The 17383-nt window shown below is 34.1% G+C and overlaps 1 protein-coding gene and 1 long non-coding RNA gene across 2 annotated transcripts in view; one reads left to right on the top strand and one right to left on the bottom strand.

The window, feature by feature from the left end:
• The window catches only part of LOC136041829 (uncharacterized), a 45819-nt gene extending 43422 nt beyond the window's left edge, over positions 1-2397 (bottom strand). Inside the window, exon 1 of the long non-coding RNA XR_010621106.1 lies at positions 2259-2397. This is a non-coding gene — a long non-coding RNA (uncharacterized LOC136041829). The remainder of the gene's footprint in view (positions 1-2258) is intronic.
• Positions 2398-2651: 254 nt separating this feature from the next.
• Positions 2652-17383, top strand: part of LOC136041827 (ralA-binding protein 1-like) — a 65417-nt gene continuing 50685 nt past the window's right edge. The window contains exons 1-2 of the mRNA XM_065726604.1: positions 2652-2850; positions 7558-7675. Of these exons, the coding sequence (XP_065582676.1) occupies positions 2763-2850; positions 7558-7675 (206 nt within the window). The 5' untranslated portion in view covers positions 2652-2762. The remainder of the gene's footprint in view (positions 2851-7557; positions 7676-17383) is intronic.

Genomic DNA, 17383 nt, shown 5'->3' with positions numbered 1-17383 from the left:
CAGTATGTAACTTTTAAGTGAGTTTCTTATGGAAGAATTTTTCATTTTCAATAGTCGTAAAGTTGGGGGAAAATCATCAAAAATAAACAATGCATAGAAAACCACACGATTTCATATAAATCAGCACCAGCCCTAGAAATCCAGACCAAACCATAGACGTCAAGATCAAATAGTAGAAATCAAAAGATCACATATTGAAATGCAGAACAATCCTTAGAAATCATCTGTGCATGAAAATCCAAACCAAACCGTAAAACCAAGACGAAACTCTAGAAATTATGGTCAACCTAAAAAAATCAAGACCAATCCAAAGAAATCAAGGGCAACATCTAAAAATCAAGACCAATACATGACTAAAAACACTCCTGGGATTCTTGGGACATTGGACTTAGGAGTAAAACAGATGTAGAACTTCCCTCAGAGCCACGATTCGTGGTTTGATCACGATCAAGATTATTTTATCTTAATTTATGATTTTTAAACATTCTACTTGTCTAATATTACATAATACTCGGATGAATTATATAACTGGAATATTTAGAAATTGGATAAGAGATAAGAAAGGAATGCAATCCCTTAATATGTAGGAAAAGTGGTTTGGCGTCCACTTTATTTTGACTCCAGTCGAAAGGTTTAGTCGTAAAGTTTTTTAAGAATTTGTGAATCACGTGCGCTATAATTCAAATGGTCATTATAAAATTCGTGTCATCTATATAAAAGTTTTTGGTTAAATTGTATTTTAGGAAATGAACATCGTTTTCAAAAAACATGAAATGCCTATAGTCATTATTTGCCATAAAATGTAAAGTTGCATATTAATAGATATGCACTTTATTTGAATATTTGACTACAAAAAACTTGAAAAGGTAGAGGTTACTTTTGGAGGTAAACTGTTAATGTTTGAATTTTCAAGGATGAAAAGCCACATTAAATTTAACCAAATATTTTGCTTATTCATTTTCAAATTTCAAAGTTGCAACACTGGACAATGTCTAATGCTACCCAAACAAGATCACCATCTTGAAACAAGATAAAATTTGTTCCACATTTTGAAAAATTTTAGCAAATAATTGACATTCTAAAATAAATTCGAGCAAAAAATATTGATTAGACACTTCAAAATGTCTGGCAGAACAAGAGGAAAGTAAAACTTTGAAATATAGGGTAGCTAGTTGGTTTCAGATGCTGAAAACTCAGAAGCTGGTAATATAAATTTTTAACTGTGTAAATACACTTTAATATAGTGTGAAGTCAGGAATTGGCCAACCAAAATATTAACTCAAGATATTATGTTCTCTCTTTGCACCTGTGAAACCCGAGAATTTTAAGCTATGATGCAAATTTCTAAAGCGTATATATAGCCTTTACATTGCCCAGACACCTTCATTTCAGATTTGCCTAGAAAATAAGACTCAGCAAGTTGCACAAAATTAAGAGAATTCAAATCCCATTGCATGCATTACTTTTTTGTTCCTATTTTTGGGTCACAAGTAAAAAACCTTATACAAATTTGTATCATTAGTAGAATTCTAGCTTTAAAAAAAATTTAGTTTGGGAAAACAGAATGAGCTGGCTTATTTGAGGCAATTATATATATATAAATTTTGAATAAACTGTAAAGTAATATCTACTCTCAGTTTTCGGTTTTAGCTTTGCTCTTTACCTCCTTTAGATAAACATTCCTTTATGGAAATAACTTTTACTCGCTATTTGGAATACAAAATAAAACAGACAAAAATATATTTGTCAAGCTTAAGCCATGCTATAGAAAAGACCAGTATACTAAAGACACAAGAATACATTGAAGCCTTGTGGCTCTCTACTGAAGGCAAAGAAAGCGCGTTGCCTCTAATTTTGCGCTAAATATAGGCATTTGTCATGCCCACCTAAAAATTTCCAAGAAAATGTTCTAAATGTTGTCATACAGATAAGAATACTAAGTAAAATATAATCAATGTTGACTTTGAACATATAAAAATAGCTAAAAAGCAAATATTTGCAAAACATTATCTAGTAATTGCCCTTACGTTCATTCACGCGATCCAAAATCATTGTGGTAAAAGCAGACGAGTATTTATGATTTATAATTGAAAAACTTGCTGAACACTACAAAAAAATCAAAAACCATAGGAAAACTCGCAAAACTATACGTTTTATCGCTATATTAACTCTATAACTATCTACCTTGGTTCTACTACCCTAGCAATGATGCATGGACGGATATTAGATTAGACATATCTATTAACAAATGAACTAACCTCCTTTTTATACAATCCTAATCAGGGGGGAATTAATGCCAGATTCACTTGTCACTCAATTGGACTATCTGTCTTCGCTATTTTCTACAATTAGCCATGATTTGGTGCCCACAACTATTCCATTTCGACTGAAATGACTATATTTCTCACAGTTTAATTATAATCCAACAATTATTGAAATCTTCTAAGGATTTCCAAGCTCATTTTCACAAAATATTCTGATTAACAGTAACCGTCCTTGAAAAAACAATTTTGAGAATATGCTGAAAGATCTATTAATATGCAACTTTACATTTTATGGCAAATAATGACTATAGGCATTTCATGTTTTTTGAAAACGATGTTCATTTCCTAAAATACAATTCAACCAAAAACTTTTATATAGATGGCACGAATTTTATAATGACCATTTGAATTATAGCGCACGTGATTCACAAATTCTTAAGAAAACTTCACGACTAAACCTTTCGACTGGAGTCAAAATAAAGTTGGACCTTACTAAGCATGGATTCTATAAGTCCAGACAATGAAAAGAATTTTCCTGGACTATTTGGAGGAGGATTGAAGTCATCTAAAATGGGTGCTGATATTAGTAAGAATATGTCATATAATTCTCAACTCTAGGCTACTAGTAGATTAAGTTTAAACGTTCATTTAGTAGCCTATAAATATTTAATATAGGCTAAACCTACTGAAATATTGTATGGTTGTGTAAGTGGGAAGAAACTGCAGGATTGCTGCACATTATCATCATTGATCAGATGTGATTACCCTATTAAAAGTGCAACTTGCATCTTTTTGGGTAACATTCTAGTTTAGTTACTTTTGAATACCTCGGAAAAGGGTTGGGTTAGGGAAATTAAACTTTCAGGGATGGGTCTACAGGCTAAAGTATATCCTAGGAAGGTATTTTAAAGTTCCCACCTTGGTAAAATTCTAGTTTAGTGACTTCTTGCTATCTTGGAAAGGGGTTAGGTTAGGAAAATGAAACTTTTAGGGATGGGTCTACAGGCTATAGTATATCCCAGGAAGGTATTTTTAAAGTACCTACCTCCACTCCTCCCTCTAGAGGGCCCTGAAATTTGCCTACATGACAGGTCAATACCTATTGAAATTTTAACAAAACAACATTTTACCTTAATTTTCAGTTACCATTTGCTTTTTCTCTGCCTTTAGTTCTGAAAATACAATTCCTGTTATTTGAGTAGAATTCTGAGCCATATCAATGTTTTTTGTTTTTTTTTTCCAAATTTAGGAAATGTATTTTCATATCTTTAAAACCTTATAAATTGGGATTGAGCAAAGTTGTGAAGCTGAAAACAATTTTGTTGTAATTCATTCAAGCAGAAGATCTATTTTGCAAGGTTTTACTTTTATAACACACATATTTTTAAAGGTCAGGATCCTCTAGAGGGAGAGGAAGTGGATGTAAGTACTTCAAAATACCTTCCTGGGACATACTTTAGCTTGTAGACCCATCCCTGAAAGTTTCATTTTCCTAACCTAACCCCTTTCCAAGATAGCAAGAAGTCACTAAACTAGAATTTTACTGACAAAACAACATTTTACCTTAATTTTCAGTTACCAGTTGCTTTTCTCTCTGCCTTTAGTTCTCAAAATACAATTCCTGTTATTTGAGCAGAATTTGGTGTGCCCCAAGGATCAATCCTTGGTCCTCTTTTGTTTTTAGTCCATATAAATGACCTAACTCGTATCCTTAATCTGAATCATGATGAACAAAAATGCTGTAATCTATGCTTTGATCAAACATCTGAGGACTTTACTAACGAGCAAGATGAACTTATAGCATTCGCTGACAACACTACAATGACCTGCTGCAGACTTGATATGCCTTCACTCCAGCGGAAGCTTGAAAACATCATAGAAGAGACCTATCTGTGGATGGATCCCAACAAACTTGTCATCAATGTAGAAAAATCTTGCATCCTACTATTTTCTAAGGTAGGAACCCTTCACCCAGAAATAACAGGAATTGTGACGTCTCATGGAAAGGTTCAACAACCAGTAAATAGATGTGCAAAATATTTAGGAGTAATAGTAGATGAAAACCTTTCTTTCCTTCCTCACATCCATGCTGTAGAATTAAAGCTTTCAAGGAATCTGGGTATCATGAAGAAACTGAAGCAAACATTCCCACGTAAAACCCTTACCCTTCTCTACAATGCACTCATTAGACCCCACTTACAGTATTGTGCAACAGTATGGCAATCAACATTCAAATCCCATCTGAAAAAACTGGATTCCATCCACAAGAATGCCTTGAAGATCATCAAACACACAGAAGATTGTCTCTTGCTGAAATTGCTGTTTGAGCTTTCCTGCTTGGTTTTTGCTTTTAGATTCCTCTCCGGCTTGCTTCCACCACCTTTTAGGAATCTATTCCGTTTGGTATCCGAACAGAGTCTTCCAATTACAAGACTATCTGCACAGATCCATATTCAACATACGCCAAAAGTGAGGTCGGATTTTTCGCCTGACATCGTCTGTGCTAAGGCTTACAATACCCTACCGCTTGAACTGAGAGGTAGGAGCTCCCTTGGCTCTTTCAAAAAGAGAATAAAAAATTACCTTGTTTTGAATTAGTTTAATTTGAATGAAGAATCTAATTTGAAAAGTGATTTTAGCTATTATTGAGTTTTTTTGTGGGGGGCTGGTGTGGTTTGCTCCTGGATGAAGAGGTGGGGACTTGTAAGGATGTTGTTTTGGTAGGGGCCATGGTTGTATCGAGAAGTGGAGGGAGAGCCATCGTGCGTATTTATTTTTGAGGTGATATGGGACTCAGCATGCAGTTTTTGCATAGAGATGAGAGATTATGTATTTTATGACTGTTATAATTTTTTAAATAAACCCGAATTAACTATTGCAAACACCTGTAAAAACGGGTCAGCTTGGCCCATACATCTCATATACTTTATTCATTGTATAAATATATGGTATATTCCATTGCTAATGTAGGACAAGGTACAAACATTTCTTGATGCCTCTTCACTTGGATGTCAAATTTAGAGATTCTAGATGGCCCTAAAGTGACACCTAGCTCCATACCTTTTAGAAACTTATTTATTCTGGAAAATGCTTTAAAGCATTGTAAATTACCAACTTACATCAATTCAGACTGCTTCAAATACCCCTCCTCCTAATGTGTAACCTAATATCCCAAATTACAATGCTTTTTATTATTAGTTTAACAGCAAAGTGTAAGCAAGCAGTTGGAAGAAAAGAAACATATCATCAAAAAATTGTTAATATGTTGGGTTATATGTTTGTTTATTAGGTGAAGATTAAGTGAAATGGTTTGTATTTAGATAGAACATAGTAAGTATTTTAGAATTTTTTAAAGTTGTTTCAATAATATGGAAGTTTTTCTAAAAAGTAAGAAATTATGGGTCACTTTATGGTCTATTTAGGAGCTTTAAATTTGATTTGCAAGTGCAAAGACAATTATATCTAGATAGAACATAAAAAAGGCATTCACTAGTGTGTTCATCTTGTCCCTACATCAGTTTGGAAATCTGATATATATTTACTATTCATTGTTAGGTCTTTAGAGTAATGACTTACTCCCCCCCCCCTCCCTGCCCAACCAGGAAGACCAGAAGTACAAAAAAGATGAGAATTTTGTAGTAGGTGATTCAGGAAAGAGATATACCTATTCATGTAAAAAAAAAAAATTCAAACATCTCACCTTGCATAAAAAATAATTTTCAGATCCTTTCCCTTTCTTTAAAAATTTTTTTCTGACAATCATTTGCACCCCCTCTGGAGCTTCTTGCATGTTTCCTGAAATGATTACTAGCTGTTGGAAACACCTAGCTATTCTGCTCCCTCCTAATCAAGTCAAAGAAGAAATCACCTTGCAATATTCTGTTTTGCAAACTCTCAATTTAGCAACCATTTTTGACAAGAAGAAAATAATGTTAAAATACAAAACACAAGTATTCCAGTAAAACTAAATTAGGATTTGTGTATTTTTTTCTGCTCTTCTAAGGCAATTTTTTTTTGTAAAGCTTTGATTAAATATAAGAGCAGTATTTAGTAGAACTTCCATTGCTTTTTGTTGAATTTTAAGTCAATTTTAATATTACTTCAATCTTCTTGAATGTCATTGTTTATTTCAATGATACTTTAAATTTATGGAAGGGTTAATTAAGGGGTTTTGCAATCTTATTCTGGTGCTTACATATTGGTGAAAGCCTACTAATTTTATTTAATGCAGGGAAAATTTTGGGGCTGTATTTATGCTGATTCAGGATTGTAGTTATGCTGATTCAGGGGCTGTATTTATGCTGATTTCCTGATTCAGGAAAGAGATATAGCTATTCATGTAAAAAGAAAAAAAACAACATCTTTTCAAACATCTCACCTTGCATAAAAATTAATTTTCAGATCCTTTCCCTTTCTTTGAAAATTTTTTCTGACAATCATTTGCACCCCCTCTGGAGCTTCTTGCATGTTTCCTCAAATGATTACTAGCTATTGGAAACACCTAGCTATTCTGCTCCCTCCTAATCAAGTAAAAGAAGAAATCACCTTGCAATATTCTGTTTTGCAAACTCTCAATTTAGCAACCATTTTTGACAAGAAGAAAATAATGTTAAAATACAAAACACAAGTATTCCAGTAAAACTAAATTAGGATTTGTGTTTTTTTTTTGTTCTTCTAAGACAATTTTTTTTTGTAAAGCTTTGATTAAATATAAGAGCAGTATTTAGTAGAACTTCCATTCCTTTTTGTTGAATTATGAGTCAATTTTAATATTACTTCAATCTCGTAAAGCTTTTTTTTTGTAAAAAAAAATCTTTTTTTTTGTAAAGCTTTGATTAAATATAAGAGCAGTATTTAGTAGAACTTCCACTCCTTTTTGTTGAATTTTGATTCAATTTTAATATTACTGTCTTCTTGAATGTCATTGTTTATTTCAATGATACATTTAAATTTATGGAAGGGTTAATTAAGGGGTTTTTGCAATCTGGTTCTGGTGATGACATATTGGTGAAACCCTTACTAATTTTATTTAATGCAGGGAAAATTTTGGGGCTGTATTTATGCTGCATGAGTTCTTGCAGTATAATGTGTATCAGGAATATGTGAAATTTTCTTATAGATTAATGCTCACGTTCAAGTCTGGATGAATGGTAAGATTGAATTAGAACAAGACTAGCTGATTTTCTTTCACAGTAATTTCAGTGAAATGTTTAAGGGGAAACAGAACTAACTGATTTTCTAAAACCAATAGGGGTTCCAAGGCCAACTAGGACTGACTGATTTTCTTTTGCAGGCAGTGACGAATCGCCCAGGAAAGACTCATCATTGTTGGGCAAGAAAGATAACAAAAAGGATAAGGGATATGCTGCCCTAGAAGGGGACATATCCCCTAGTGAAGATCCTGAAACAAAGTAAGTTTGCTTGATTGATTGGGAAAATAGAATGGTTTTAATCACCATTTACTCTTAAATTGTGTTGTGAATTTCTGGGCTACAGAAGACATTTAACTTTGAGTACTTTGAAGAATAGGACAGTGGTTGCCTTATGAATTTTTGTAAGGAAAACAGGTTCTTTGAAGAAAAATCAGACTCTTTGAAAAAAAATTCTTTCAGAATTCGTTTTTAGTTTCTTTAAAGCCATTGTCACAAGGTTTAATTGTTTTCATATTTTTTCTATAAAAACAGCTTCTTAGTCTTTTAAAATAGGAAAAATTAAATTGTTTATCATTGTTGCCCATTGTATCTAAGCATTGTCTGTATAAATTTTACTGCTGATATTTCTTTTACCCTTTTATATAAATTTGAAAGTGTATTTTTTAGTTCACTTTTATTTGGAAAAAAATGGAAGTCACAATGTTCTAAATCTGTTGAATATATATTTTTACATACCTTTTACAGATACTTTGGCATTTTCTACCTATCTTGTAAAATGTTTTCTCTATCTGTGTGTCAGTGACCACAAGTGACCATGCTACTTGATATTTCTCCCAGTTCTATTTTCTTCAATTTGTTCAATTCACTAAGATGTTCATTCAAAAACTGGTATGAGGAATATAGTCTAACCACAAAAAATTTTCCATATTATTGAATGTGTAAATCCTGGCTACTGGCTGAATCCTTCTTTTAAAACATTTGGAAAAGCCAAGGAAGGTTAAGAGAGCAACACAAGTATCTAAGAAAGGAGGCGTCAAATAAAGGATAATTTACACATTTTTAACATCATAAAAATGTCTAAATAATTTTTGTTTGTATTTTTGTTTGTATTTTTTGTTTATATTTTTTTGTTTGTAATTTAGTATGAATATTTGTGGTAATTGTACCTTTGAGAGTCTGTACTGAGTTTTTTTTTTTTTGGGGGGGGGGGAATGGCTCATAAACTTCTCTTATGTCAACAATTGCTGAAGCAAGTTGTGAGGTCTCAGCCATGCTTGCCAAGAAGTAAGGACTATGTACATATTAGTGCCCATATTTAGAGGTTGCATTTGAGCTGGCCTTTATAGAGGGATGTTATCAAAACATTTTGTCACCATACTAGGCTGGAGTAGGGAAAAATGGCTGACGGCTTGTCAGCCGTCGAATACAAAGAATTTTTCGAGTGAGGGGATCTATAACCACTGTTTCCGATAAAACAAAAATATAAACCAATTTTATTCTAGGGGGGGGGGAATCAGATGTTTAAGTTTTTAAAATTAGGTTATTTTGCAGTACCAAATTCTGATTTAAGTTTGGCCCCAACTTGAAAGTTGTTCTATTGACGAACCTTTTCATTACTAATCTTTAAAGCAAATGCGTTGGTACATGCATAGGCATGTCCCCATCCAAAGAACTCGCTTCCTTCAACAGTAAAACCAAAATATGGTCTAAATTGCACTCCCTTCCCTTTTTTAAAATTCTTTAATATTCTCCACAAGGCTGTGTGTCTGTAATAATGAACTATATATATATATATATATATATATATATATAAATATATATATATATATATATATATATATATATATATATATATATATATATATATATATATATATATATATATATATATATTAATCACTGCAAAATTGTATTATTCCTTATGGTTGATTGTGTATGGCTATGCTGTTCGACCTATGTGATTGTATGGATGAGTAGGGTTAAGGCCTCATTCAAGTACTGGTCTATATTAATCACTAATTTAGGAAAACAGTCTTCCTTTTCTCCTTCTGTCTCTTTTTTTTTTTTTTTTTTTTTTTTTTTTATATGTGTTTGTGCTGTTGCATTGGTGATTTCTCTTTTCATAATATATATATATATATATATATATATATATATATATATATATATATATATATATATATATATATATATATATATATATATATATCATATATATATATATATATATTAATCACTGCAAAATTGTATTATTTAGTAGAGTGTATAAAAAAGGAAAAGAAACAAGAATGAACAAACCAAAAAACAAGAAAGACATTGGTAAAAAAGAAAGAAACCAAAAAAAGTCAAAACAACAAAATAACAACTGTGAAGTATTAACTCACAATCTTGCCCAACATTTGTAGTAACGTCAATGCAAATAAAACAACAAGTTCCAGTAGCGAAAATAAGCACGACGAACCAGTAGCAAACAGCAGAGGCCGAACTCTTAGATTAAACTAGACAATATGGTCACAAAAATATGAACATGAAATTCATGATTTTATAATCCTTAAAGAATATCTTCTAAATATCTTGAATGAATTGGATTTATCGTTTTGCATTAAATCATTGCCTCAAAGGATTCTTTCAATAAGGATATAATTTATTCCGGGTGATTTATTCACAATCGGATTTTTTTCATAGCTGGCTCAATCAATCAATCAATCAATCAATCAATTTATTGATACTAAAAGAAAAAACTATTACAAAAGTAAAGTGGTTACTAGGCCCAAGAAGCTTTGCTTGTAATGGACCACAGAGAACAAGAATAAAACACTACTATAAAATATATACAAAAAAAAAAAGAAAAAAAAAAAAAAAAGAAAAAAAAAACACTGGAACAAGACAAGGACATTGAATAGATAGGATATTTAACAGATAGAAGATTTAGAAGGAGATTAACATATAGCTGAAAATGATTTTAAAAGAAGAGAAGAGACATACAAATTAGGAAAGGATTAATAAAGAGAGAAAAATTATTGAATTGGAAATACCCGACGAAATAATGCCTTTGCAGAAAGAAAAAGAGGGACATCCGAAGGGATGGAGTTCCATAATAGAATTGATTGATATACTGGAGACCTCTGGCTTGCTGTAGAAGATCGTTTTGGTAAAATAAATCGTCGAGAAGAATTACGTAAAGAAGAAAAGTACCTACCTGAGCCTGTCCGTGAGAAAAACTGCTGTAGGGGCGGTGGGAGAGTACCTAGAAAAGCAGAATGCGCAAAATAAAGGGTACTTTTACCTATAATATGATCCAGCGGAGCTATTCCAGTATCATTATAAAGATCAGAGGAAGGGTAAAGCCGAGGGAGAAGAAAAGTAGCCTTCACTGCCCTATTTTGGGCTCTTTGAAGTGAGCAGAGAAGAGATTTATTATTATTACCCCAGACAGAGCAGCAATAAGAAAGGTAAGGATAAATAAAAGCATAATAAAGAGAAACCATAATATCAGGAGGAAGAAATGAGTTAATCCGGTGCAACATTGAAGACTGGCGGAGGATTAAGGAACGGGTGTGAGTTATATGCGGTTTGAAAGAAAGAAAACAGTCAAGATACACACCAAGAAATTTCACCACAGTAGCTTGTGGTATAATATCATTCCCAAAAGTCAGGGTGATTGGCTCCTGTACGTCTCGCATACGGTAAGGGGTCCTGAAGTTGACAATGGCACTCTTTCGGCTGTTAAGAGCCATACCATTTGACCAGCACCAATCCTTTATTTTATCAAGAAGACCTTGAGCCATAGAAGTGGCAGATGGCAGGTCCACCGCAGCAATGAAAAAGTTACTGTCATCAGCAAAAAGAACAGGGTGAACATGGGGATGAAGACCATCAACAAGATCATTGATGTAAATTAGAAATAAAAGTGGACCAAGCACAGAGCCTTGTGGGACACCTTTCAATACAGGCAAAGTAGAGGAAGAAGTACAGTTAACCAAAACATACTGAGATCTCTCTGAGAGGTAGGACCTAAACCATTCTAGTGAGACTCCATGCACTCCAAATAAAGATAGTTTAGACAGAAGAACATTGTGGTCAACCATATCAAAGGCCTTAGAAAAGTCGAGAAATAGACCCAAAACACACAAGCCCTTGTCCAGATTAACACGCACAAACTCAGTTGCATCAGAAAGTGCGTGCAAGGTAGAGAATGAGGGACGAAAACCATACTGATGGTTAGTGATGAGAGGATTTCCAGCAGTCGAATTAGTACTAAATACAAATGAAGAGAGTCGACGATACACTACTTTTTCAACAACCTTTGAGATGACGGGAAGAAGAGAAATAGGTCTATAATTTGAAATTAGAGAAGAATCACCTTTTTTATGCAAGGGTACAACGGTAGCAACTTTAAATAAATGAGGAAAAATACCAGAAGAAAGAGAGAGGTTAGTTATATGTGAGATGGGATGAGAAACAAACTGACTGATTTTTTTAAGGACATTATTACTCAAACCAAAACTATCAACTGAACAACTACTTGGAAGTTGAGAAATAATAATAGAAATCTCAGTAGTACTACATGGGGAAAGGAAAAAAGACTTCTCTGTCATAGGAAAACAACTTACTCTACTCAGGGGTGGAATGAGAACTGAGGGAAGTGTGGTGAAATACGAATTGAAGGCACTTGCTAAGGATTTCTTATCCACAACAGATCCATCAGCTTTCCTATAAAGAGATGGGGAAGATTGTTTGAGTTTCTTACGGGAGAGAGCTTCATTAATTACAGTCCAAACCTTGCGCAAATTCCCTTTACACTCATTAATTCGACGTGAAAAATACAGCTTTTTTGCTAAGCGAACTGAAGAAGTGAGCACATTTTTGTAATGTTTATACTTCAGAAGATCTTCCTGTGTCTTACTTTTACATGCAGCCTTGAACAAAGACGCCTTCATATGGGTTGCATTGATCAGACCTCTAGACATCCATGGGCATTTAGGTGTAAAATTCCTTGGCCTCTTTCTAAGAGGAAAATGCTTATCCAACAGAGTGCCCATACGACACAAAAATAATCTAGTTGCACAATCAGCATCATTAGCTTCAAGAACACTAGACCAATCATTACTCTGAAGACTATGTATTAAATTAGAAATTTCTCTATCTGTAAAAGTTCTAAAAGAAGACTTGCCTTTCTCATCCACAGTAATCTCTGTTTTAGGCACAGATAGTGATAGATAAATAGGGAAGTGATCAGAAAGATCAGTGAAAACAAGACCAGACGAGAACTTCAAATTAGGAGAAAGAGAAGTGAAAATATTATCTATTAAAGTGGCAGAATTTCTTGAAGGGTCAACGCGTGAAGGAAAAAAAATTGAAGGAAGTAGCCCAGAAGAAGAAAATACATCAAAAAGATGGTCACATTCATCATTTGATCCAACATTTAACATATTACAATTAAAGTCTCCCAAAACACAAATCCGTTTTTTAGAGAAAGTCCCCACACCAGAAAGCTGATCAAGCAAATCACAGAACAGATGTGTTGGAAAAGGAGGGGGCTTATAAAACAAACAAACAGTATCACATGCAACCTGGCTTTTCAGATCAATAACAAGAGAATAAACTGTCCTACTATTAGACACCACCGATGTAAACAAGGATTCAAGATCAGATCTTCTACAAAATTCAATACTAGATTTTATGAACAAAGAAATACCCCCAGAACACTTTGTTACCATTCTAGGGACATGAATAGCAATATAACCATGCATGTCATAAGCTGTAAAATTATCACTGTCAGATAACCATGTTTCCGTCAAGCCTATGACATCAAAAGGGCAAGAATTATCAGACCACAGATACGATTTAAGAGTGTCCCACTTATCTCTTATCCCACGCACATTCAAACAAAAAACATTAAAGCAACTGTTTGAAGAGAGTGAGGGCATAATATTATCACAATAATCAATGGTGGTGTGATAATTACAGCTAGAACTAACCATAGATTCAAGGAGAGGGTCAGAAGTGTGTGCCTCTTGTTTACCAGCACTACTTGGTTGATCAAATATAACTGAATTAAGAATAGAAGAATTCATAAGGAAAGAGAAATCACCCATATTTATCTCAGACATATAAAACCTTCACAAATGACACACTATCCATAGTACACTTGAAGGTAATGGAATCATAAACAAAGAAAAAGAAATATCAGTGGGATGGCAGATATTAACCAAAGAAAGGGGTCAAATAATGTGGCACCAATCAGGAAAAGATGAGCTGTGAGTGTTAAGGCATGACAAACAATGACAGAAATTAGGCTACATAAAGGCAATAGGATCTCAAACAAATATAAAGAGACATTAGTAGGATGGCTCATAATATTTGAAGAATAGGCTAAATTTACAATATGGGACCAGTAAAATTTATGTGAGCTGTAAGTGTGCTGACATGACAAAAGTGTGATAGAAAATAGCATACATGAAGGTGATAGGAACACAAACAAATACAAATAAATATCAATGGTAAGACACACAATATTCAAAGTATAAGACCAAAATAGATTTGAGCAATCAAAATTATGTGATCTGCATGTGAACACACAGAACAAAGATATGGTAGAATTAAGGCAAAATAAATTTGTCAAAGTACTGGCCAAAAGTATAATGTGGAGCCAGTCAAGATTATAAGAGCTGCAATTATGCTGACATGACAAAAATATGATAGAAATTGGCCTACATGAAGGTGAGAAAGTCAAAAACAAAAATAAAAAAAATTCAGTAGGATGGCATATATTAATCATAATATTGGCCCAAAATATAATATGGGAACAGTCAAAACTCGATGAGCTGCAAGTGTGCAGACACAACAAGAACGTTCTAGAAGCCATGCAACATGATGGTGATAGGATCACAAACAAACATAATGAAAAATCAGTGGAAAGGCACATATTAATTAAAGGAGTGGCACAAAATATAATGTGTAACCAGTTAAAATTATGTGAGCTATAAGTATGCTGACATGACAAGAGTAAAACAGAAAGCAAACTACATGAAGGTGGTAGAATCACAAACAAACATAGAGCAATATTAGTGGGAAGGGACATATCATCCAAGGTATTGCCCCAAAGCATAATATAGCACAAGTCAGAATTATGTGAAGACAGTGAAGAGTGAAAAAGGAAAAATGTAAGAACATAAAATAAATTCATACAAAAACAATTCAACATATTATAACAAAGTGAACTAAAATCCATCACTTCAATTCTCTGCATTTGCAGCACACAAATCAATTTCATCCTGATCACTGAACTTAACTACTCTTCCAGACTGAGTTTTATACAGGATATCACCTTTACTGGACCAAACATTACGTAAACCAAGCTTTGACTTGGCATATGAAAGAAGCTGTAAGCGTGGTTTTGTAAGCATCTCAGAAAATAGTGTCCCAGATCCTTTCAAATCCTTCTTTTGTCTGAGAAGCAGTTGGCGAATTCGTAAATTACAAAATTCTACAACTATGGGTCTGGGTTTGGCAGATGGTTTGCCAATTCTTTTGGCTGATACAACATCAGACTGGGTAATTGGTATGCCAGGAAATTTCACAGCACATAGTGACATGAACTGACTTTCAGTGTTTTCAATGGGGGCATCTTCTTTCACCCCAAAAACAATAATTTGGTTGCTCAAAGCCTGCTGTTCAAAACGATCATTTAATCTTGCCAGGTTAGACTGGATAGGCTTGAAAGAGCTCTCAAGGTCTTTCATTGATGACCCTAGAGTAGTCAAAGAAGATTCAATTGAAGATATGCGTTTATTATAGCTTTCAAGGGTCTTATCAACTAGACTACTAAGATCTAGACTGAGGCCAGCATACACATCCTGCTTGATTGCATCCAGCTTATCTGAAGAAATAGTGGCATCATGTTGAATGAATGCCTGTTCCTCTTTCATTATGGTCACAGCCTCATCTACCTGGGTAGAGATCTTGGCCAATATGAGGTCATCAAGTAACCCTTTCACTGAAGATTTAAGGCTGTCAGGATGCAGTGAATCTGCTAACATTTTGTGTTTAATTTTTATATTATTCATGTGGCTAGTCAGGATGAGTATTTGCTCTGAGACAGATTCTGATCCAGAGAATTGGAGTGAGCTGTCTGACCTAAGTTCACGGGGTGGCTTGATTTGACCTTTCATTACTTACTTAATGTGAACAACAAGACAGGTACAGAGTAAGCAGTAGTATATGGCAGGCTGGGTATAAGGCAGGATATGGTTCACAATCTAGCAGCAAATTTCAAATAACAAAGCAGGAGCAAATTAAAATTAGCATAGGTCTCACCTGATGAGTCCCCTCTTACACCCCAGGGGTAGGGGCTGCTAAGTATGCCTGCCTTTACCCACTGGTAGGCAGGCAGAACCAGTACTTCGGGCTGCTTAAAGCGTTGTTGGTAATGCCACAAGACTTCAGATTACTCCAGTTAATATTAACACGTCTTTTCAATTTTTAAATTTGGCGCCGCCAAACTTAAAAATCTCTGACATTTTCTTTATTTGTGCACAAATTGTATTGAATAATTAGTGCAGAGATTTTTCTGAAGGAACCCAAATTGGCTAGCAGAAGAAATACATTCAGGAAATAAAATCAAAGTTTAGTCGCTTTCAAAACGCCGCTTTCAAGACGTTGTTCTTTGGATAGTACCTAAGGGGCTAATGACTCCATACCTGCTGGTCAACCAAAAGGTGTCCAAGAAGGTGAAAGATCAAGCAAATGAGACACCACAAAACCATTGTAAAGGAATCCTAGGATACGACGGTAAACTTAAATTTCATATCAACTAATAGTCCATGAACTGTTCTACTCTTATTCGCAAAAAAAAATATTTCAAAAAAGTTCGTGTTTGACGCCATTTTTCCTAATTAGTACTCCAAAGTAAGTAATGTGATCTCATGGGCACCCAGAGACAACACACAGGCTCCTGGGTTTGGTGGTTAAAAAGAAGGTTTACTTGTTTATAACCACCACTTTTTCGGTTTTATTCTCGTTGAACTTCAATTTGATATGGTTACACTTTTCCAACAGTATACGAAAATTTTCTTCTATTCCAGTCCGCGCTCAACTAGCGTTCAGAATATCATCAGCGTGGTTTGCTAATAAGACACCAACAGCTTAAATACACAAATCATAACAGCTTCATATTGATGTTCAGCAAAATTATTATTGAGCAAATGCTCAGTTAAGGCTCTATTATCCCAAATAGCCTTTACAACTAAAGAATTCACTTGGAGTTTGTGCAAAACTTCTCTTAGTACAGAGACAGACTTTGTTCACCAGCACGATTTATACCACACTTTCCAAATATACGAAACCAAAAATTCGACTTGGGACACGACTGGCGAACCCCGGATTGCTGACCCAGACTTTACGAGCTGGGTCCTTTTTAGCAATAGGCAGGACATGAACAATTTCAGCATAATACGTGTTTAATAAAATCTTACTGTCAGAAACACTAATTCCTGACTTCTGAGAAAGAACCTAGAACGGTACTTTAATTTTTCTAAAAATAGCATCATTTAGGCTATGAAAAGGAGCCAGGTCGATTTTATCCCAATCACAGATTTCATGCTACTTGCTGGTGTCATTTGATATGAGAGGATCAGTTGGATTTGACACGACAGGAAAAGTGATTCTGATTGGCAGGTGACCTAAAGACTGGAGTACAATAGTAGCAGAGGTATTGGAGATCAGAAGTATTTCAGGCGTACAAAACATAAAATCAATAGAAGATAAGGACGTATATCAATATAAGGACGTATGTGCATCTAAGCTTGTTTTCTACCGGGACAAACTGCTGCCACGCGCTATTCTGAATATTTGCTCTATAACTGGAGTCAAAAAAAGATTAGAGTTTAAGTCACTTGTCAATTTGACTGTCAGATTGCTTGATTAACAATCAACTGCAAGAGTGGTAAGACCTAGAAACGCTTT

This window comes from Artemia franciscana, unplaced genomic scaffold, assembly GCF_032884065.1.
Source record: "Artemia franciscana unplaced genomic scaffold, ASM3288406v1 PGA_scaffold_39, whole genome shotgun sequence".
Taxonomy (NCBI): Eukaryota; Metazoa; Arthropoda; class Branchiopoda; order Anostraca; family Artemiidae; genus Artemia; species Artemia franciscana.
This window is presented reverse-complemented; position numbering and strand designations above follow the sequence as displayed.